Source organism: Natator depressus, chromosome 1 (genome assembly GCF_965152275.1).
Source record: "Natator depressus isolate rNatDep1 chromosome 1, rNatDep2.hap1, whole genome shotgun sequence".
Taxonomy (NCBI): domain Eukaryota; kingdom Metazoa; phylum Chordata; order Testudines; family Cheloniidae; genus Natator; species Natator depressus.
This window is the reverse complement of record NC_134234.1, coordinates 120,982,191-121,005,869: the sequence shown is the minus strand read 5'-3', so window position 1 is coordinate 121,005,869 and position 23,679 is coordinate 120,982,191. Positions and strand designations below refer to the sequence as shown.

Below are 23,679 nucleotides of genomic sequence, written 5' to 3'. Positions count from 1 at the left end.
AGCATAAGCTTTTGTGAGCTACAGCTCACTTCATCGGACGTATTCAGTGGAAAATACAGTGGGGAGATTTATATACACAGAGAACATGAAAACAATGGGTGTTCCATACACACTGTTTGTAACACCCATTGTTTCATGTTCTCTGTGTACATAAATCTTCCCACTGTATTTTCCACTGAATGCATCCGATGAAGTGAGCTGTAGCGCACGAAAGCTTACGCTCAAATAAATTGGTTAGTCTCTAAGGTGCCACAAGTCCTCCTTTTCTTTGTACTAATGTGTTAGGCTTCTGAAGTGCCTCTGCATCGTTTGCATTGACATGTACAAGACAGCATTAATCTTCTGTGGAGCCGGTGCTTGGACCATGGCCCTGCCCTGAGGCCCCGCCCCGCTTGGCCTCTTCCTCCTGAGGCTCAGCATGCTGCTCGTATGGGGGAGGGCAGAGAGGAGTGAGCAGGGGTAGGCGGTGGTCCATCACCACTTGTGTGAGGGAGAGAGCATAGCTATTGTTATTTTCTTGTGTCACTAGGTAGTACAAAACTTTAAAACACAGAAAAATATTCAAAGACAAAAACACCCTGTCACCTGTGGGCAAATCCTTTTGACAAAGCAGTCACCTCCATATCTGCTCAAAGGCACCCTGCACAACAACAACAGGGTGAACCTGGGGATTTAAATTCATAATGGTGCTAGTCATTAAAAATCATGGACTTAACAGGGACACTGGTTTCATGGCTCATTACAACCATCTAACACACACATACCTGCTAACCCTTAATGGCCCACTTCAAACCTCTTTTCCATAACAATCTATCCCTTATTGACCCATCCATCTCAAATGACCTTCTACAACTTGGGTTTTCCCTTATGTGTAACAATCTGTCCCATCTTATATTTATCTGAGACACTTTGATTTCCTTCTCCAGACCTGAAGAGCCTTGTGTAGCTTGAAAACTTGTACCTTTCTACAACAGAAGTTGGTCCAATAAAAGATATTACCTCACCCACCCTGTCTTTCTGTCTCTCTCTCTCAAAAAATCACTTTTAATATTAAGCTGCTTCCCAATTATCTTTCCAAATGGTATACTGAAAACTCCACAGTCACTGACAAATCAAATGTCTGTGTTTGTGCCTCTCTCAATCAGTATTTATTCCTGCAGAGAGAAGGGCAACAGCTCAATAAAATTAACACCTTTGGAAACATTTTTGCAGCAGTATAATCCTAAACCAGAGGTCCCCAATCTGTGGGGCATGCCCCCCTGCGGGGGCATGGTTGGGGCCTGGGCCAGCCCCCAGGGTGAGACGGAGAGGCAGTGCCACCCAGCTCCACTCCTGGCCATGGCTACTGGCCCCTGCCCCTGGGGTCCCGGCTGCTGGCCCAGGGCCTTGGCCCCCGGCCGAAGCTCCACTCCCACCTCTGCCCCACAACTATGGCCCTAGCCTTGGCCCCCTTATCTCTGTCTGCATCCCCCTCTCCCGGAGCCCTGGCCCTGGCTCTGTAGGGGTGGGGGGAAGGAGGGGTGGACAGGGGTAAGGGATGGACAGAGGTAAGGTGGCGGGGGGGCATAAGGTAAAAAGTTTGGTGACCACTGTCCTAGACTTTAGTTTTCCTGAGTTAAAGCAATAATAAGCCATTCTTGGTATTATTGAGCCCTCTGGAGCGGTTTCAGTTCCTCCTCCTTCACCTTTATGGCATATCCTCACTCTACCTATTATTTCTCATTCACTATCGAGAAGTCAACTCCTGCCTCCATTCAGCTCAGGATGCCAGCCTCTATCACGCACTCGTTAAATTTACAATCAAGCATCTTTGTGCTTTCTCCAATGCTGTCCCTCACACTTGGGAGGACCTCCCCATAAACATCTACAGAAGAAACTCCTCTCACTTCAAATCCCTCCTCAAATCTCTCCTTTGCCATGAGGCCTACAAAACACTCAACAATGGCTAGGCAGCTTGTGTATCAATACCACTGACTGCCATGATGACCAATATTGTTTCACTGTTTCCTTGTACTTCCCCATCTGTCTGTCTTGTATCATCTTTTGTCCCTTGTCTTAGACTGTAAACTTATTGGGGCAGGGATCTTATTTTTGTTCTATGTTTGTACAGTACCTAGCAGAATAGGGGAAAGAACTCCAGTCTCTCTTCTGCAGTTTGGTGTTAATGTCATGCTGCGTCTTCATCACCTCAGCCTGGGAACTTCCTCAGTTGCTGGTATACAATTTCAGTTGCTCAATCAATATTAAGATGTTTTTGTTCCTTCTTATCATACTGATGGTTGTGGAAATTCTCTTGTTTATATATTTGAAATTTCTATTCATATAAGTACTTAGAATAAAGTAACAGATGACATGATTCCTACAGAAAATTACCACATACCTCATCACTTTCTGCTCAAAGTGAAAAGTGCATTTTGCTGTGTCCTTCATAAACAGCAGATCGCTTGCATATACATGCCAACCAACCACCCAACCTGCAAATCTTTCCATGGGAGGGCACTGGAGAGGAGGAACTGTATGTGACAGATGCTAGTCATATTGCTTAATGGATAGTTGGAATGCATTCAGATACTGCCGTGGTGGGTGCAACATCATAACCTGAATAAAATAGATGAAAAAGACCTCTTATGAGCCTGGCTGTGTGTTCACTAGAATTTTCTTTAGTGACCCAAAAGATGATGGGTGCATCTGCTGCTGCTATTCAGAACGTATTCTGCAGTTTATTAGGTCACATTATAGGAAAATTTTAGGGATACTCGGTAAAACTTTCACAAGAGACTAAAGTCCCATTTTTAAAAGTGACTTAGGCACTTACAAAGCTAAATTCCATTGACTTGCAATGAGACTTTGGCTCCTAGGGGTCTGTCACCTTTGTAAATGGGCTTGGACTTCTAAGTCACTCAGGCACTTTTGAAATGTTAACTTTTAGCCTAAATTTTTCTTTGCTCAATTTCATCCTATGACTCCTAGTTACACATCCTTTGCGCCCCTGAAATAACTCCTCTCCTTCCCTGGTGGGGTTGCTTTGCCCAAACTCTTCATGTGTAGTTCTTTTAATCTGTTCTTTGAAGTTGGTGGTGGTGGTGATGGTTGTACGTTGATCTGCGTTTAGTGCTGTTTGTTTTCCCTTTTGTGGTATTAGTATGCCCTGAGCTGTACGTAGCAGACATGCTCACCCTCATATGGGTAGGGGCATCAGATTCAGGGGTGAGAACTGAATGTGACTCCTACTTACTACCTGCTTTCTTGATCACGTCTCCTGCTAGTGGTCCAGTGATTATAAAACATCCTACTAATATCTCACAGTTAAAAGTTTTCTGCTTTAATTCAAGTGTTAGAAGCTTGTGTTTTTATTGATGAAGGGTGGGAGTTTGATCCCACTGACAAATGTGGTGTTGTCTCTATGTGAAGACCGCTCTTTACAAGGGCATCGTGAGGGGCTCTGTGCTGGAGTGTTTGGTAGGGACAAGAAGAATGGAACACTTCCCTACGCAGACTGTGAAGAGACAGTGGAATTGCTCAGTATGTGCTACAGCCATCTGAAGGTTGCAGTAACCCCTGTAGCTCACGTACCTGTTCTTCTGAGGGAAAGGACAGTAGGTCTGAACTCACTGGGCTGATGCCTTCCCCTTCCCAGTTCCTCTGTGTGCTTGAATGCCTTGAGTCCCAGTGGAGTGGAACTTTGCAGCAATGGGTGGGCAGACTCTGTATCATCCCAGCATCCTTCCCCCAAGGACGCACAGTAGAACCAAACCATTTTTAGGACCCTCCATAACTGGGGTGGGCAGGTTTTACCTCTCATCAAATATCCCTTCCAAGCAGGAAGTAAATGTTTTAAAATCTCTGTCCTACACATTCTAGGGGCCTCATCCAAAGCCCAGTGAAGGCAGTGGAAAGGCTCGCCTGGGCTTCAGCAGGTCGGCCCTAAGATTATAGTAAGCTGGCTCACATTCCACACCTTCTGAAATGTTTATCTTGGAATTACATTTTCACGAGCTTTAACTCTTCATAAAAAAATCAGTTTGACAAATCAACAGCTGTACCTTACTCTGGGCTCACAGTCCCTGAGGAGTTCTCTTTTGTAAGAATTTCTTTGAAGCAGTGAAATTACTGAATTTGTCTTTGCTGTATCATGAAGCATTGCCACTAGCAACACTGAAACACCAGTTTTTGTTGATACCTATGTGAATTTCTCTCCCAATATCCAGTGTTGACGGGGCTGGTTCTGAATGGCACAAACATGCATTAAGGCAAGTTTATTTAAAACGTGGAACTGATCAGAGACTGGGTGTTGGAATTGGTTTAGTGCACTATCCAATTTCCAGAAATGTGAGTTCAAATGGCGGTCTCATTTTGTTTCCCCTCTGTTTGCTCACCCCACGATTTCTCAATCTCTGATTCAGGCAGAGACCAATGATTAGAGGATCTATGGGGTTTCCCTGTCAGAACTGAGGGTTGCTGGCCCCAGCACTAAACCTGGGCATGATCATTGAAATGGAAAGCAAAACTTCTATAGAATCAGAACTGGGCCCAGTGTGGGAAAAAGAGACTAAACAGAAACCAGCAAGGACTAACGTCAGTGGGGCTACTTTGATTTACAGTAGCTACTCCTGAGGGCATTCCGCGCCAAAAAAATAAAAATTCTGTGCACATTATTTTAAAATTTTGCAAAATGCTGCAAATTTTATTTGTCAAATAAATGTGGAGGCTCCAGCATGGCATTGAGGAGCACAGGCTTCTGTCTGCACAGAGGTGGGAGATCACTGTGCAGCTCCCCCACCGGGACAGCGTGGGCAGGCAGGCTCAGCAAGGCAGGATTCAAGTGCGGAGGGGATTAGTGGGGGGGGGAATCTAGGTGTGGGTTAAGAGGGTTGTGTGGGGCAATCTGGGTGTGAGTGGCTCAGCTGAGGAGCTGAGTGTATGTGGGGGGGACCTGGATGCAGAGGGATTTGTTGGGGGGTTCAGGGTGCAATGGTAATAGGACTCTGCAGGGGGATCCAGGTGAAAGTGGTTGGGGTTCAGCAGCGGGGTCTGGGTGTGGAGGGATAGAGCACAGCAGGGGGGCTCAGTGGAGGGTCCAGATACTGGAGGAGTGGGGCTCAGTGGGGTGGGGATCCAGGTGCAGCTGGTTGTAGCTTGGTGGGGTGGGGATCCAGGTGCGAGTGGCTCATCAGGGTGGTCCAGGTGTAGGCGGAGTGGAGCTCATTGCGGGGGTTCTGAGGGTTTGGCTTAATGGGAGGTTCTGATTATGAGGGGGTCTGGATGCACGCAGGTTGGGCGGATGTGGGAGCAGCTCCCTGTACAAGGATCTCTCCCCCTGAAGCTGAGGAGCGATGGGTTCAGGAAGCAGGTGTGTGTGTGTGTGTGTGTGTGTGTGTGTGTGTGTGTTTGCAGAGCTTCCTGCAGTTGGGGGAGAAATCTGGGGCTGGGTCTGACCCGGCCCCAGAAGCTGTGCAGGGGAAGAGGAAATCCCGTCCTCCCCAGCCCAGCCAGGACTAGCAGCTGAGTCCATCGCAGGGTAGGAGCCACCAGCTGGGTCTTCCCCAGTCCCGCCCCTTGCCCCACAGTGATTTAGCTCTCTGCTGGCTGCCCTGAGCACCTGAAACATACTGCTGGGGAGGGTCACATGACCGATTTTGTGACTTCCCTTTGCTTCCCCATCAGAAAGTCATTTTTCTGCAGGGAAGCAAAGAAATCTGTGGGGGGATGTAAATTCTACGCATGTGCAGTGGCACAGAATTCCTTCAGGAGTAACTGGCTGAGGATTTTCCTCCTGAAATGCTTTGCTATTTGCAAAGGCTGTCATCAGAGAAAATTGTTTTAGTATTGTTAATTGTTTTATAAGATAAGAAAAAATCTATCCCTGTGGCTTATTTTTGCAGGTTATGGTAGTATAAGCCCATAATAGGGGAGCCAAGCATTTTCTGAACGTAGCTGCTGAATCTTTCAGCATAGAAAGGAATTCATTTCATTTTTAAAAAAATGAAACTTTGTTTTCAAATGCTGAATATAGAAGTGGAAGGGAAAAAATAGTGAAATATTCCATTGGGAAAAAAATGCCTCACATGGATGAAATATTTCAGGGTCTGCATTAATAATAAATGATTTAATAATATGGTTAATTTTATCTAAAGAAGTGAAAAATCTAGTCTTGCCAATCTGTGTATTCTAATGAAACAATTCTCATTCATTTTTAAAAGCAACATTATGCATTGCACAGAGCTTGTTTCATCAGCTGAAACAAATACCGTACCAAAGAGCTACGATTTCATGCATAAACCCTGGAGAATTTCACAAAACAAACTCCACCATCTGTTTGATATTATGGCATGGGAGACCAGTCTAAAAGCTATGTGCCTAGGCCACTAGAGTACCCTTTAGCCCTGGCGCACTATAAGAAAAAGGATCTTTTTATTTCTAGTTTGCAGGCCATTTGGACAAAAGGATAAACCAACAGTATTTTTTCCCCATGGTACAGCTGCTGGGGCATATGGGTGCTCTAATTTCTTCATGTGGGAAGGCTCCTTATCCTCATATCTTCCATGGAACAAATTTAGGCTAACAGAGGACTGGAAAAATGTGACATGAAGAGTTACTACATATCGGTATTCTAGCTGCTGCTGCAATTTGAAGCACCTGCAGTTTATCAAGTTAGACATAAGAAAGATTGACACCACGGGAATAACAATAATCTAGACATGTCACTCTGGGGGGAATAACACAATTTTTTGCACTGTGTTTTAGTAAGCCTGGCTCTCTCTGACAGTCTGCAGAGTAATTTTAAATTTTGGGAAAAAAAAAAAACCCTTCATGATAGTCTCTTTGTAGACTGAGGATTAAGTCCCTCTGCTTGCTGATTTTATCCTTTTCCAGATGGCAAACATTGAGTTTTCTTGTCTTTTAAATATCAAATGAAATGAACAGGGCTTGCTTTAATTTATGATGTTTGTATGACAAAAAAAGAGGAAATAAAGAAACCTATTTGTCATACCCCCCAAAAGTGAAAAATAGGGTGCAGCTGTATACACATTTACATGTGTAAAGTATAAAAACAACCAAAAAACAAACAAACTCCAAACCAACCAAGCCAGAAACTGTGATATTTTTTGAAGACATTAACCTTCGGAGTGTTTCTTCTCAATAGCTTTTCCTACCTTGCTGACAGTCTGTAATATCTTTATCCTGGAACATTTTTACAGTCATGGGGATTTTAAAGACGTTGTGAGGAAGTTTAATTTTCTTGGGAGATTTTCTTGAGAATACAGTGTGCACCTACAGCAACTCTTGCGCACCAACCTAGAAAAGAGTCAGTCCTTGTAATGAATGTGTTACCGCAGGTTACATTACCAGGTTCCCAAAAGAGAAGCATCCAAGGCTTTTCTCATCTGTGTGGATTGTTTCATGTTCTGGAACTAAGGTTACACAGGAAGCCTTTGGATTTGAAGAAGAATGTTTAGCCTTTGTGAAGACAAATAGTGTTTATGCTTGTGGAATTTTTAAAGGAATCTAAAAATATGACTTTTACACAATGCTTTTTTTTAAAAAAGTGCATGGCTATCAGATAGGAGAAAAAACCCTCTGGGTATACATTTAGGTCATGATGGAAAGGAGATTATTTTTGCTTTCAGGCCTGCTGTGTCTCTCTGATCCCACATAATCTTCTTCAATATCTTAAGTGCAGGGTGCATATTTTGAATGGCCTCCAGCAATAATTTGTAAAACTCTATTCTAGGGGTGCCTCCTGTTCACATTGACTCCAAAGAGAGTGAGATTGAGTCCGAAATCTAAATATTCTATTTTAAATACTGTTTTCTCAGAAACCGCCTTTTCCATATACTAGAGATCATGACCCAGGCCCACGGGGGTATTCAGCACGTAGACACCCCTGCTCTACTCTCTTGTTTTTAGCTCCCCCAAAGTTGTGGATAATTGGCTCTTGCTGTGCTGCCTTAGCAGGCTCCAGACTATGACATCGCCTAGGCTTGCGTGAATAATATTGGCTGAATTCAATGAGTGATTCAAGAAACTTCATGCTGTTAAAAAATGTTTTCTTCATTTGTCCGTTTTTATGGAGCTGGAAAACTATTGTGGATATGCACACGTTTTCAAAGACAATAGTCCCACCTCGTTTTTATTAATCACTCAGCGCAAATCAGAGCCATTGGGGAAACTTGCTGGAGGGCGGCTGGACCTATCCTGATTTCCTCTTTTTAGCGCATTGTGCATCACCTTATTAAAGTGAAAGTTTAGAAATGTATAACATACTCAAAGGATGGTTCCACTAGGGTGACCAGACAGCAAATGTGAAAAATCGGGACGGGGGTGGGGGGTAATAGGAGCTTATATAAGAAAAAGACCCAAAAATCAGGACTGTCCCTATAAAATTGGGACATCTGGTCACCCTCGGTTCCATGCTTCCAGGGATCCTTGGTGATTCTGATATCAAAGCGTGGTGTCCTCTGGGGGACTGCTATGGAAGAGGAACCGGCAGGTGATTCAAAATCCCATGCAATCAGTGAGCATCTTTGCATTCACTTCAGTAGGCTTGGGGTCAGCCCCTTTGGCAGGCATAATAAGAAGGAAATGGAAGGTTGGGTTTTTTTTTTAGTGTTTATGCTCCTACTCACCTGTTCCATGTCTTCTTCCTTGCTCACCATTATGCCTGAAACTCACTCCTACCTCTAGTGGGCAAGCTGACAACTTTTCATTCAAATCCTTACTTAAAAATGTGTTTCCTACCTGAAACCTCCACATTGCCTATGGAGGTTGTGGAGTCTCTGTCACTGGAGATTTTTAAGAGCAGGTTAGACAAACACCTGTCAGGGATGATCTAGATCAGTGTTTCCCAAACTTGGGATGCTGTTTGTTCAGGGAAAGCCCCTGGCAGGCCGGGCCGGTTTGTTTACCTGCCTTGTCCGCAGGTTCGGCCGATCGCGGCTCCCATTGGCCAATGGCCTAATACTTAGTCCTGCCACGAGTGCAGGGGACTGGACTAGATGATCTCTCGAGGTCCCTTCCAGTTCTATGATTCGATGTCAACCCACTAAAGAAAGCAGTAAGCAAGGAATGCTGTACTAGCTCCTAAAACAAACACAAACAGACCAAACTAAAAACCTTGCAGCGCTCTTAGGCCCAAGTACAACAGGAAACTTGATCCAGAGCAGCCCCCTAACTTAATTCACTGCACATTGGTAAAATGGGGCTTGTAGTGGTCTGACTTATTGGCTTAGGTCATACTGGTACTGTGCAGCTACACTAGGGGTTTGCACTGGCATAGATGCACTGGTACAAGTTTCCCTGATATAGACCAGCCCTAAGTCAGAACTATCCTCTAGTTTACCCAGGACATTTTTTGTGCATTGTTTCCCTGGTTCATTTAAATTGTGAGTTCTGTTGGTTAGGAACGGAGTTGTTTCTGTTTTGTAAGGTTCAGGGCATTCTGTTGGCACTTCTACACACAGAACATACAATCTACATACGCTAATAACAAATTAGTGGAGGAATTCAGCATTTCTTGCTGAAGTGAATGGATTTTTTTATCTCTTAGTTGCAATCCACCTTTAAAATGGCAATTGTACAATTTCTGTACGTTCTTCATGAAAGAATTGCTTTTGAAGATCAGCCTGGCTGCCACAAGAGGTCACTTCATCCCTTTTTTTATTCCACATTGCTATAATGGTTGATGTTTCTAAAAAATGGAAATGTATGGGAGAGAGAGGGGTGTGTTTTGAACTAGTTCCACAGGCTGGCATCTTCATTGAAACTCTGCTTCAATGTGCATTTAATGCAGCCTTGCAAAATTGTCACAAAAACTTACCAGGCCAGGCAAAAAATTACTAGCCCATCCTTATAAATGGCTCACACAGAGCATCTTCCTACCATCCACATCTGGACACATGCTTGTGCACCAACTGAGCCACACTCACTCACTCTCGGTTGGTTTGACAAACCACACAACTGCTGCCAAATAACTTCTCATGAACACACACTTTGTCTCTTGGTGTGTGCATGCGCACCCACTTTCTCTCACACAAGCTTCATAATAAACTTCATTTGCTCTCTTTCTCTCGTTCTCTCTCTCTCTTCACATCAGATTCTCTGTCTCTTTCAAACACATTTCACACCTGGCTGTTTCTAATACTGGACAACTATTACAAGAAACCAGATTGCTCTATGGCTGTATATATTTAAATAGTTAAGAGATGCCAGTAGATGGTGCTCACGAATATGTAATGTATAGTTCCTGGGTTTTGCAGGAACAATAAAACTAATTTGTGAGCACTGTACTGCAAATGGTTTCCTCTGTTCAGCTCTTTGCATCAACCCCACACCACTATTCACTCCCTCCCTCCGCACCTACCTCCATCAATTCATCACCATACAGCATTCATCCTCAGATACCCACTCAGTGCTTCTCTACATCAACATGGTTTGCAGCAAGCTAGGATGTGAACCTATGCCATATGAGCTTGCCGTGGATGTGAACTAACTGCCATGTGGATTCTGCTGCTGCCCATTAACAGTTCGCTCGTACAGTTTGAGCTAGTCTTCTTTGAAATGGAACTAGATCAGAGCACATGACAATGTTAGTGTGTTGCAGCCAGGGCCAGTTTGATTCAGAGTAACACAGTGTACACAGCGTGTACACAGTGTGTATAAAAAGATCTTCTACACTTTCCACAGTATGCATCCGATGAAGTGAGCTTTAGCTCACAAAAGCTTATGCTCAAATAAATTGGTTAGTCTCTAAGGTGCCACAAGTACTCCTTTTCTTTTTTCTTAGAAATAGTGTTATTTTTGAAAGGTGTGTGTTCAGATGAGAATGAAGGGGGAACAATAGACGTGTTTGGCAGAGACTTAACACTAAAAAGTCAGTCCCGTGAATATGGAATATTAAAAGACTTTCTCATTAAAGATCAGATTGTCCTGGGATGTAACAAAAAAGTCCACAAACGGTTACTTTGGGAGATGGATCTGATGCTAGAAAGAGCACAAATCATATGACTGTGAATACCAGAGCTAAATCATCAAAGTAAAAGTTAACAGAAATTAAGTTGGTCTGGGACAGAAAAATGAAAAGCAGGAAACAATGCCAATTATGTGACAACCAGCATTAAATATAGGAAATGTCCAGCATTCAGACAAATATGTACTAAGCCCAGCCATTATGCTAAAATGTGCAGCAAAAGCAGGAGCGTACGTTTATTAAGTGCCCAAATGGATTTCTCAAGTGAAGAGGAAGAGCTATTCTTAAGCACAATAATGGAGGAGGCTGGAAACTCAAAATACTGACTAATTAAAATGTACACAATTGGCACTTACGTGACATTTAAGATAGACACTGAGGCACAAGTAAATGCAATGAAAGAAACTGAAATTGGGAGATGTAAGGAGCATATAAAGGTGCATGAGTCAAGTCTCTGAAAGATTATAATGGAGGAAAAATTCCAGTGTTGGGAGTGTGCACTGACAATTAAATACAAAGGGAAAACAATAAAACAAGGATCTGTGGTGGTACACAGGAGCTAGCAACCAGTTTTGGTCCTGCATTCATGTGAGGTGCTTGGGGAGGATGCATGTCATAGAAAGACAACAGAGAACCAGCTATGAAAGAATTAATTTTATCATAGGAAGATGTATGCACAGGAAAGAGGTGTCTTCCAGTAACTTACAAGACAGGGTTAAGAGAAGATGCAGAACCTGTGGTACGTGCTATGTGAAAAGTTCCACAAACCTTAAGAAAGAGGTTAGAAGAGCTACAAAATGTGCCAGCAAATGGTGGTATTTGGAGAAGTGAAGAACCAATGGATTGGGTTCATTCCTTAGTAATTGAAGAGAAAAAAGGAGAGGGACTACAGCTGCGTATGGACCCTAAGGAGCTGAACAAAACCATAAAAATTAGGGCTGTTGATTAATCACAGTTAACTCACGTGATTAACTAAAAAAAAAATTAATTGCAATTTAAAAAATTAATTGTGATTACTCACAGTTTTAATTGCACTATTAAACAATAGAATACCAGTTGAAATTTATTAAATATTTTGGATATTTTTCTGTATTTTCATATATATTGTATTCTGTGTTGTAATTGAAATCAGTGTATATTATTTTTATTACAAATATTTGCACTATAAAAATGATAAAAGAAACAGTAGTTTTCAATTCACCTCATACAAGTACTGTAGTGCAATCTTTGTTGTGAAAGTGCAATTTACAAATGTAGATTTTTTTTGTTACATAACTGCACTCAAAAACAAAACAATGTAAAACTTCAGAGCTTTACAAGTCCACTCAGTCCTACTTCTTGTTCAGCCAATCGCTAAGACAAACAAGTTTGTTTACATTTACGGGAGACAATGCTGCCCTCTTCTTATTTCCAACGTCACCATAAAGTGAGAACAGGCATTTGCATGGCACTTTTGTAGCCGGCATTGCAAGGTATTTGTGCCAGATATGCTAAACATTCATATACCCTTCATGCTTCAGCCACTGTTCCAGAGGACATGCTTCCATGCTGATGACGCTCATTAAAAAAATAATGCATTAATTACATTTGTGACTGAACTCCTTGGGGGAGAATTGTATGTCCCCTGCTCCGTTTTTCCCGCGTTCTGCCATATATTTTATGTTCTAGCAGTCATGGATGATGACCCAGCACATGTTCATTTTAAGAACACTTTCACTGTAGATTTGACAAAATGCAAAGAAGGTACCGATGTGAGAGTTCTAAAGACAGTTACAGCACTCGACCCAAAGTTTAAGAATCTGAAGTGTCTTCCAAAATCTGAGAGGGACTAGGTGTGGAACATGCTTTCAGAAGCTTTGGATTGTTATTGAGCAGAACCCGTCATGAGCACGGATGCATGTCCCCTGGAATAGTGGTTGAAGCCTGAAGGGACATATGAATCTTTAGTGCATCTGGCACGTAAATATCTCGTGACGCTGGCTACAACAGTGCCATGAGAATGCCTGTTCTCACTTTTAGATGACATTCTAAACAAGAAGCCGGCAGCATTATCTCCTGAAAATGTAAACAAACTTGTTTGTCTGAGTGATTGGCTGAACAAGAAGTAGGACTGAGTGGACTAGCAGGCTATAAAGTTTTCAGTTGTTTTATTTTTGAATGCAGTTTTTTTGTACATAATTCTACATTTCTAAGTTCAACTTTCATGATAAAGAGATTGCACTACAGTACTTGTATTAGGTGAATTGAAAAATACTATTTTGTTTTTTACAGTGCAAAAACTTGTAATCTAAATATAAAGTGAGCACTGTACACTTTGTATTCTGTGTTGTAATAGAATTCAGTATGTTTGGAAATGTAGAAAACATCCAAAAATATTTAAAGGAATGGTATTCGATTATTGTTTAACAATGCGATTAATCACAATTAATTTTTTTAATCGCTTGAAAGCCCTAATAAAAAGAGAACGTGTCCACTTCCCCACAAGAAGTGAACTATTGTCTGAGATGACAGGAGTCAAATTATTCTGCAAATGATACGCATCGGCAGGATTTTGGCAGCTCCTCTAGGACGCTGAGAATTTGAAGATCTGCACTTTCAGCACATAATTTGGCATAAACTGCTTTCTAAGACTGCCTTTCAGAATATGTTCCACTCCAGAAGCATTTCACCATAGAAGGACTCAAATGTAAAAGAGTCCAGCAGGCACAAAAGTGTACATTGATGACACAATAATTGGGGGCAGCACTGCCACTGAACATCAGGAATGACTGAGGAGAGTACTGTCGCTGCCTGTTAACTGGGGGCCCTACAGGCTGGGAGCTGGCACCCCAGTGTTGGACTGTTTCCATCCTGTGGGTGGTGCTTTATCAGCCTCCAACCTGGCTGCATGAGATTCAGGGGTGGGAGTGGCAGCAGTGGGGGACAAACTTCTAATGAGGTAAAGGGAAGGAGGTGCGGCAGACTGAAGTTTTGCCTAGGTAGCAGATTGTCTTGAGAGGCCTCTGCTGCTAAGGTGAAACTGTCTCTTTCCCCTCTCTCTTAAATCAGTTAAAACAACAGAACAACCCTCCCTTCTCCCCTAGACAAGAATTCACTTAAAATGTAAGTGAGTCGGCTAGTCAGATGCTCCTACATTTATATCCAGTTGGCTTAACCACTTACACTGATAAGGGCACGCACACATGTGCCTCTTTGGTCTGTTAGCTTGAGTGAAGGAAATGGGGGTGGAAAAGTCTTCAAACTTATGGAAATTGAGGAGGGGGGGAACAGTGCCTCTGTGGCATGCTTTCCCTTGTCCCAGACATCGCCGTTCCTTAAGTTCCTCCATTGAGTCCAGGCTCAGCAGGTCCAAAGGAAGGATGGCTGCTCTCTGCAATATCATCCCAGTTCATAAACAGTTTTTAATCAGAAGATTGTTATTAACTGATAGAACATAGGATCTTCTTGAGAGCTATTGCATTCTCTTGAGTCAAAGATTTCTGGCATATGACGGTAAGATAATGTGGACCCAGTACTAATGTGGTGCTACAGTGAAAATACACACACAAATCATAATTTAATGATACTGTACATCCGTATCTACAAATGATAATGTAACACATTGCTGACATGTTGCTACCCTTCCCTTATTCATGGTAAATGAGTAAAATAAGAAGCCTCATTTAATGAACTGGGGTGCTTTTAAGCTGTAGCACCTGAGACAGATTTTCGGCTGCATCTAAGAATCTCTGGGTGCAAAAAAAGAGAGGGGACACAAGGCAGGTGTTTGCACCCCCTAATTGTGGGGCTGGTTCTTCACTGGCTTTGCCCCAGGGTAAATTAGAACAGCCGCAGAGATGCTTTAAACAACAATTGCACAGGGACCAGTCTTCTAACTAAAGATTGGTGGGATATAGGGGTGCTGGGATGTAGGCTCTGCTTCCTTACCCTGGCTGCAGCCAGTTTAGGAGCTGCTATAGCAGCCTATGCTACCAGAGGATTCCCACTGCAGGGGAAAATTATACCTATAAGTGCTAGGTATTACTGGCCAGTTAACCTAGCTTTAGCTTATGGGTGGCTGCCTAACTGACCTGAGAACAGTTATACAATGTGGAGTGGGTTGGATGAAGGTCAATATGTTGAGAGAAATTCTTCCCCCCCCAGGAGAATTTCCCCCAGTTCAGGCACTGAATAAGGTTACTCTCATAATCCCTGCAGTACAACAGAGCTGCTCTAAATTGTGCTGGTCCTGGGGGCTGCCACCTTTGTGTCTCCTCCCCTTGGGCAGTGCCTGTGTATCTCTTGAAGGAACAGCACACAGTCTCGCTTCTAGTTTCTGTCTGGAAGGTTGAGTCTCTTCCCGGCGTTGGGAAGATGAGTAATGTAGATGTAATGTTTCTTTTTCATCCTTATAAACAAGGTGCTGCTGACTCATAATGGAGAAACAGTACAATTTCTGGAACGTAAGATATAGTTTGTAGCCTCTTGACCTTTACAGTTAAATAATCTTTTCTTTTCTACTGCCAGAATGCTATGTTATCGTTGCTGAGACTTTGGGAGACATCATAGAAAATAACATTTTAAAAACTGATGAAATAGTATCCAAATGTGTCACAGATTTCACAGTTTTTCAGTTATGTACAATTATAAAGCAGTATTCCAAAAAACCTTTCAAATTTAAACCACTCAGATAAATAGCTGATCTCATTAGCATCTGAAAAGATTTAGGGGAAAAATGAATATGCTGCACTGGTAACTTACGAAAGCCTTCAAAGTGGATGTTCAGCTACTTGTGGTAGGATGGAGAGGAGTTGTGATGATGACTTGAGCATCAGACTAGACCCTTCACAGTCAAAGTCTTACAGATTTACACCAACTCATGGTGGTAACACCTCCCTTTTACTGATCACCAGCTCTCATAGATTCCAGAGAGATTAAACTGAGTGGGACTCTATTTGGCTAAAGCCTCCCCATTTATGCTACCTGAAGCAGGTTACAAATGAGAAACTAAGGCTGTGTCTACACTACAGAGACTATGCTGGCGTAATCCTGTAGCACAGCAGCAGCCAACACCAACGGAGAGTTCTTTCCAGTCAGTGTAGGAACACCTCTCCCCTGAATGAAGTTAGCTTCATCAACGGAAGCAGTCTTCCATCAGCATAGCTATGTCTATACTGGGGGTTAGGTTGGCATAGCTATGTTAGGCTGAGGTGTGGTTTTTTCACACCCCTGACTGACATAGTGATGTCAACCTAATTTTTAAATGTAGACCAACCCCAAGACAAAAGGAATAGGATAAAAGAAGCCTTAAGAGAAAAGGCCATCTACAGAGTTGTCTAATTGAGCCCACTATTATTTTGGGCTAAGACCTGAATGTTGTCATTTATAATGATGTTTATGTGCAGGGTGGGCTTTGTTCATTTTTGGTTCCTTTTCTCCATGTAGGGAAGACTAGTGAATTCGACTTGTTTTTATCCTGACTGTTCTGGAACACTCTGGCTTAGCTTGCCTCTTCCATCCCTTGTAAATTATTTTTATTCTAATACTGTTATAATAATTAATAAAATTAATTATTAATAATTAATAAATTAAATTAAATAATAAAATTATTAATAATAAATTAAATAATAAAATTAAATATTCGTATCCTTTAGGGATCAGGGTGGGTGTTTAAGGTGCAGAGAATCAGCATTAACGCTTGATACCTCCTTTTCTGGAAGTTTCCCACTGGGATTGGAGGAGACCCCGTTCCTTAGCTTTGCTCTGTTGCTGTGCTCTCTCGCATTCAGTTCTGCAGAGCCTAAACTGCTTGGCACTATTCCACAGACTCCAAGGGAGAGTGTGAGCATGCTGTGGAAATGTTGCTGTCTCCTTTCAGGTCTGTTCCCCTTGTTGCCTTTCTGTATTCAGGGAGAGCATTTGGCCTTTAGTAATTAAGTGTTGCAATAAACCACATTCAGCTGTATGAGTTTAAGATGGAATGTTCTTCAACTCAGTCTTCCGGCTTTTTATGTACTGTGCGGATTCTGCAGTGTTGGTTTTTAAACACCGTTCACACTGCATTTTAATGATCAAAATATAAAAGCTTTTCTGACTGTTAAACACTAAGGTTTTACTGTTTTCACCATTAATAATCATAAAATAAAACCTAATTTGCATCAGGACTTGATTTAGGTTTCATAAATGTAACCAGTAACCTGTGAAATGGAGGGTTATCTTCATGAAACTCAAGTATTTGATCTGCTTAATGAAGGGCCACCGGCTATGGTCTAGTTTCAGTGTGACTACAGTATTCTTAGAGAGTCTCCTGACTGAGAACAGAGCAGTTGCTTTGACAAGCATTGTGGCTGAAGTAGAAAGGCAGTGGTGAATTAGTATTAATATGACATGAGAAGAAACTGCATGGGGGTGTCATCTATCCTGTTTCTGAATTGATGAGTTTGTGTTTTGTCTGGTAGCAGTAATGTGCAGAAGAGGCGAATAGGACAGCAAAGTAGAATATGGTAATATTTAAAATGATGATGCTTTCCCCATTTGATTATTTTGTGAGGGGTGTTGAATGACAAGGGAAGGCCTCTAAGACATTGAACTGTGGTTTGTAGAACTAGTGAGCCACTTAATTGCTTTCTGCGAGTAAACTGTCTTTTCTCTCATGTCTGTGCCAAGTTGAAACCAAGATTATCTGTTAAGCTGTGGTGCTCTGTGTTTTTCTACACACATGGCAATCTTTGTCTAGTCTCTGCCTTGGCACATCTGCTATATGTTCTCTCTCTGTTCATGTAATTGATATGGCAATTTCTTGCAGTATCCTTGGGAGATCATATAGAATTAAAGTTAAGTATCTTTTGGGGTTCACTGTATTAAATGAATGACTTATGTATTGTTGTGGGCCGGGATTGCATGAAACCTCTAGGGGGTGGAGATGTGACTGATGTGAGACTTGACGGTTCAAAGGACTATACTGAACAATGTGCCAGTCAAGAATGGACTCTTGGAACAACAAAAAAGAATTAAGGGATTTTCCTGGGGAATATCTTGGGGGAAGTGAATGCAATTCCCCACCTTCAGTTATGTAAAAAACCCATATGCCCCTGAGGAGTGGGCCTGTGGCTTCTGATCCTCTGTTACATGAGACCAAGATCAGAGGCACAAGCTGTATATAGGAAAGACTGAAGTGTTCTGGTTCTGAATCTTGTAATCAAGGGGAAAACCTAGCTGTGGGTTTTGAAGGACTGACACCTATCAGAGCCCGAGGTGGAGCTGAAGTGACCCTGGTAAATTTTTTAGCATGCATGTGGGTTCTTTTCTTGTTTTAATATATTTTCTCTGCAATGCCTTTTACCTTTAAGACTAAATATGCTTGCTTATAAAGAGCTCACTTATAACTACAGGCAATTACAGTGTTCACAGCCTCTGCAGGGGAAAGCAAAGCACAGACACTAGCCATGTAGGCAGCCTGGCTTGCTAGGAATATCACTGTGTAGGAAACTGTATTGGCTGGAAAGCTGCTCATCAAGAGGGAGAGAGATGCGGGTCTCTGCCCAAGAGAGGTGTGACAGCTGAGGAACCTGGAGCCTGGAATGGGTGCCCTTGGTGGACCACAGAGGGGGAATACAGGTGCAGTTTTCCTACCCTGTGACAGCTCACACAGTGTTCTGTTTTACTTCTCATATTATATAAAGAGCTGCTAGAGGAAGCCATTTGCAGCGTTCAATAAGAAGTTCTCTTGGTCCTACAAAATTCAGAAATTATGCTGCATATTCTTGACTGCCATATACTGTCATGTTATCCATTAACTATTTCTATATGCACAGATATAGAGCACTGTATATGTAAAACACTATTGTTTTCTATATTCTGGTAAGCTATTGAATTCGCCTGTATTTTGTCCCAAACCAGTTGATGGTGTTGGTGCTACAGGAAGGCAAAACCAGACACTACATCTCATAGGATGGCTATACAAGTTTGTAGCAGGTGTGTCTCAGCTAAGCATTATTATGGACCGCTCTGTTTATAGACTCCAGGGAGCTGATTTAGAATGGTTTAGTGTCCCAGGCAATGCTTAATCATCTTATGTTCTCTTCAAAATTATTAATTCCCAGAAAAACAGCGCCCTTATTACCAAACCATGTATGTGATTAGACTGACTCCTCCATTCTGAGAAGCATCCATTTCTGACTACATATTCTTTGTTAGCCAGTTTTTAACTCACAATCTGAGTTTAGCCCTTAGCTTGTGGGTTATTTGTTTCTCTTAATACTCTCGTGCGAGGCTCTTTGAAACTGTATCCAGTGACTGCCTCTTTTCATTCCACATTTGGTGTTTCTGTCCAGGCTTTTACACCATACCCGTCACAGCGGTGTCCAAGTGTGTTAGGTAAATCTTTCAAAGAATCCTTATGGGCCTGACTTTAACTTTTTATGTGTTTGTTTGTTTGTTTGGAATTTGAAGCCTCCAGTCTTCAGTATAGTTTTCCGTAGTGCTACTGCTTCATTCTTCTGTTTCCTTCTGATGTTGTCTAAAATAAATATAAGTGACTACATTATCTGATTAATTTAGCCTTTTTTCCTCTGTATTTCTCACAAACCAATCCTGATTCCTACAAAGGCGTTTAAGTATTCACTAGAGCAGACAATTGTTGTGAACAAATTTCAGCATCTGAATTGTTCATGATGTCTTCACTATTTGCTATTAGTTATTGAGTTGTATTGGATAGTCACCATCTCATGACACATGGTATCATTTTGTTCTCTGATTGGATGACTGAAACCTAAATGTCTTAATAATGAATAACATAAGAAAAATGGACACAATGAGTATCACACTGCCAGTATGAATAGTTGCTTGTACTTCTCAGGGTCTATGAATATTTTCTTGAATAAACTTGCCAGTAATCCAAATCCTCATGAACTTGATGATTTCTATGACCCCGTGAAAATCAGCAGTACAAATTTGCCACGTATATGCAGAAAAAATATTTGTGAATCACTTTTTTATTGTATTATTCAAAGTGGTATTATTCGAGGAGCTTCAATAAATATCATCTGGTTCTAGTGATATATTGCTTTTGATTTTCTCAGGTTGCTTTATCATTTGCTTTTCTTAGGTCCTTACATGAGCGAACTATGACTTCTGTTGTGCCTATAAAGGCTGCAGGGTTGGACGCTAGGATGTGTTTTCTCTGCAGAGTTAACTTAGGTGATTGGTGCCCCCGTGTTGAGGAGCCTCACTGCAAAGCCACATGCGAGTTACTGTGTCCTTACTGGTGCTGTGCTCACCCATGTGTGTTGCTGGTTCTTTGTGTTGCAGTAAGCTGAGCTGCTCTGTGATTCTTTCCCAGTGAATTGTGATGTGTCCTTCTGGGGACATGGGGGAATTGTGAAAAGGTACAGGAGGACTATCAGCATTAGAATGGTTTAGCCTGTGTCCTCCCTGTAAACCAGGCAAGTTACCTGCCTGAGTAAAAGTGGCACCTGGGCTTTAGCCTATAGCTCCACCCAGGCCAGCTAGCCTGGATTGAAAGCACCACCAAATTCAGGAGAGAGGTTTTGTGTGTGTATGGGAGGCGGGGGTTGGGGCAATACCTGAGTAAGACCCGAGTTAACTCTGTGGTGAAGTCATATCCAGAGAGGGCTGGATTCTCTCCTTTGTCCTAGTTCAGCTCAGCACAAAGTGGGGGTTGGGAGGTGGAGCCTCAGGGAGAAAGTTATTGCTTCCTGATCAGTGTCCGATCTGTGTCAGCTCAGGGTCTGCTCTAACTTATGTCAGCAATGTGTTGTCTGTTGAGGATTGGTTTAACATAGTTCCAATCAGCTCCTTTCTTGTCCCTGACATGCCTCTTATGGTGAAGGGAGGAGTGGTTGGAACAAGAGTTGGCTCTAAAGCTTCCCTGCTGCTAGGAGACCTCTCAGTTGGCCAGTTACAGTTAGAATCCGGGTTCTTTGTGTCAGATGAGCAATACAAAGGAGCCAGATCAGAAATGAAAATCTGGTTGTTAATTGTCCTTGAGACCCTCTTACACTCATAATGGTCCACAATTCCTGCTGATTAAACTGGATACATGCAAATAGCTTACTGGACTGGGGCTTAAGTGTTCCTGAGGTTAAAAACCAGGGCTAGAAGTATGTGCTATATCACATCCACCTAGTTGATGGTGTTGTACGGGCACCTGTTTCTCATTCTGATGGTCACAGTGTCAGAGCTCAAACCTGCCGTGGCAATGAATATAGTTCATTCTCTATGATAAACCAGTGTAATTTGGGAGAAAATGTTTTTTGGGGATATTCCACATTTTGGTAAAGAGAAGGAAAGCTATGTCTGGCAGGCTGTTTTATGTATTTATTTTAAATGATGTCTGTTTTTGAAGCTGCTCAGAGTTTTCAAATGTTAAAGTATTTCTGTTGGAGATGAATTACCAAGCAGAGTACAGGTAAGGCAGTCAAAAGTGCAAGATAAATATAATGTGTCCAATGGCATTTTAATACCTGAATATCAACAGACACACACACACACACACGTGTACATGTGCATGGGGGTAAATATAAAATATGTGTATTCAATATGGTCCTAATAGATTTGTTTTCACTCTTTTCAGGATAGAAAACCAGTAAAAAGGTATGTACTTGGATAGCAAAGATGATGGAGCAATCTCTAGAAATCTAGAGATGGAGCTGACTCAGACATCCTCTCCACACCATGTCAACTTGCCTGGAAAGGTGGCTGCTGAACCAGTTGCCAGCAACTTCAAAGAGCTGCGGCTGTTAAAGGAATTTCATGGAATGGTGTCTGTTCAGGGACAGCCACAAAAACCCTATCAAAATGGAGCAATAGGGCAGGATTGCTGTGTTCCCCTTGGGAAAGATTTCAGCCCACTCGCCATGCAGGGGAGGTAAGGGCAAGAACAAACTGAATCAGTTTCTTTTATTGAAAGTTGTTTTTATTCCCTTACAATGTCGATAAAATATATTTTATTTAACATCTTTCTATAACGTATGGAGTGAAAAGCTTAGTAGGAATTTATAGCAGTCGTAATTGCCTAGAGATGGTGACTGGCTCACCAGGTTCCTGGACTAACATCCGCTTTTACAGCTGCTCTGCATCGATTTTGCTATGTTTTACAAATCTGAGACTTGGGTTCTCTTCACTACTCTGTGTGTTTTGTGATGGGTTTGTTTAACCGACAGAGAGAAAACATCTTTGTTTTGATAAAATGACACACAAATTAGCAAACTGCTTCACAAGTCTACATCAAGGCAATAAGCTGCATCACTGCTGAGGAGGGCTAAAGACATAAAAAGACACTAATAATGCAGTCTTGGGAATAAGCACAACATAATACCATACATGATCATTTAGGATCTGATTACTTGAGGTCATTAGCGCCTGCTAGGAGATGTTCTTTACACTCTCACTGCAGCCAGTGTGGCAGTATCAGGCCCCAAATGTGTGCAATTCTATTTTTATGTTTAAAGTGGGGACTCCAAAATATTGCAAATGGCTGTATAAGCTTTCCACCCCCATTTTCATTTTGCTAAAGAGTTTTGATTCTGGAAGGTAGCACTCTCTGAGCAGCTGAGACCCAATTAGCATGTAGAAAAATCCAACCTGAAATAAATAGAATAAGCACCCCAGTGAGAGTGGGGGTGGAAATGAAAGACATTTAGAACTGCTGTCAAGAAACTTCAGTGGTTCTGAGGATTCTTGATGTCTCTTACATAGATTTATTTAAGGCTAGTAGGGACCATGGTGCTAATCCAGCCTGGCATTCTTCTTAACACAAGCCACAGAATTTTAGTGTTTCATTCCACCCAAAATGAAATGTTTCATTTAGATTTTGAGCATTTTTTAAAAATGTTTTTGCATTTTAAAAAATTGCAGAAAATTTCAAAACAAAATAACTTTTGAACTGAAAAAAGTTTCATTTTGAAACTTGAAGTGAAACATTTAGACTTCTTTTGCTTTTTTGATGTTAACAATTCAGTGAAACTGACACGAATCCATGAAATGTTTAGGTGTGACTAAATAAACACTTTTGGGGGAAAAAAAGTGCTCTACAGTGATATAAAGATATGCTCTTACTTGAAGAACTGATTTTTTTCCTATTCTGTTTCCTGTTTGTTGGGCCTTTATGTGCCTGTGGGAAAGAAGCTGAGTTAGGGATTTACCATGTGATACAGCATGGCCAGAGGGCAGCAGGAGAGTGTTAGAAGGGAGCCTTATTCCCTGTAGAGGGAAGAAAATTTGCTACAAATTAATTAAAGCACCTGAAGCCAGTCACATGATAAAACCCCCCTGCTTCAATCAGACAAGAGGAGGAGTTGAAGCAGAGTGGTTTGGTGTTGGAGCAGAGAGCAGTTTGGAGGGAAGCAGAGGGGAGTTTGGAGAAGTGCTGCGGTGGGCTAAGAAGACCAAGACCCTAGGTAAAGGGACACCTGGTTTGTGCAGAGGGAGGGCAGGAAGCCTCACAAGCTGAAGGGCAGGAGAAGAAAGTAGCCCAGGGGTAAGAACTGCTAGATCTAGTGGTTTACTGCTATCCCTAGGGCCCCTGGGCTGGGACCTGGAGTAGAGGGCGGGCTCCAGTCCCTCCCTCTCCACCCCCCTCCTCTAGGAGACTAGTGGGGCAGTTAATACCCCAGTTCAGGGGCAAGAAACGGTGCCCTGAACTGCGCCCCCTTCTCTCCCCCCCAAGAAGAGAACGCACAAGACCCATCATAGTAGTACCGGCAATTTGCCAC

The 23,679-nt window shown here is 42.2% G+C and overlaps 1 protein-coding gene across 3 annotated transcripts in view; it reads left to right on the top strand.

The window, feature by feature from the left end:
* The window catches only part of OCA2 (OCA2 melanosomal transmembrane protein), a 336,400-nt gene that overhangs the window by 32,214 nt on the left and 280,507 nt on the right, over nucleotides 1–23,679 (top strand). For 2 of the 3 annotated variants that reach the window (XM_074965665.1, XM_074965648.1), the window contains exon 2: nucleotides 21,540–21,833. In XM_074965665.1, the coding sequence (XP_074821766.1) occupies nucleotides 21,562–21,833 (272 nt within the window). In that variant the 5' untranslated portion in view covers nucleotides 21,540–21,561. Of the gene's footprint in view, nucleotides 1–17,334; nucleotides 17,449–21,539; nucleotides 21,834–23,679 lie in introns of those variants that run through there. The other variant, XM_074965656.1, reaches the window with a different exon arrangement.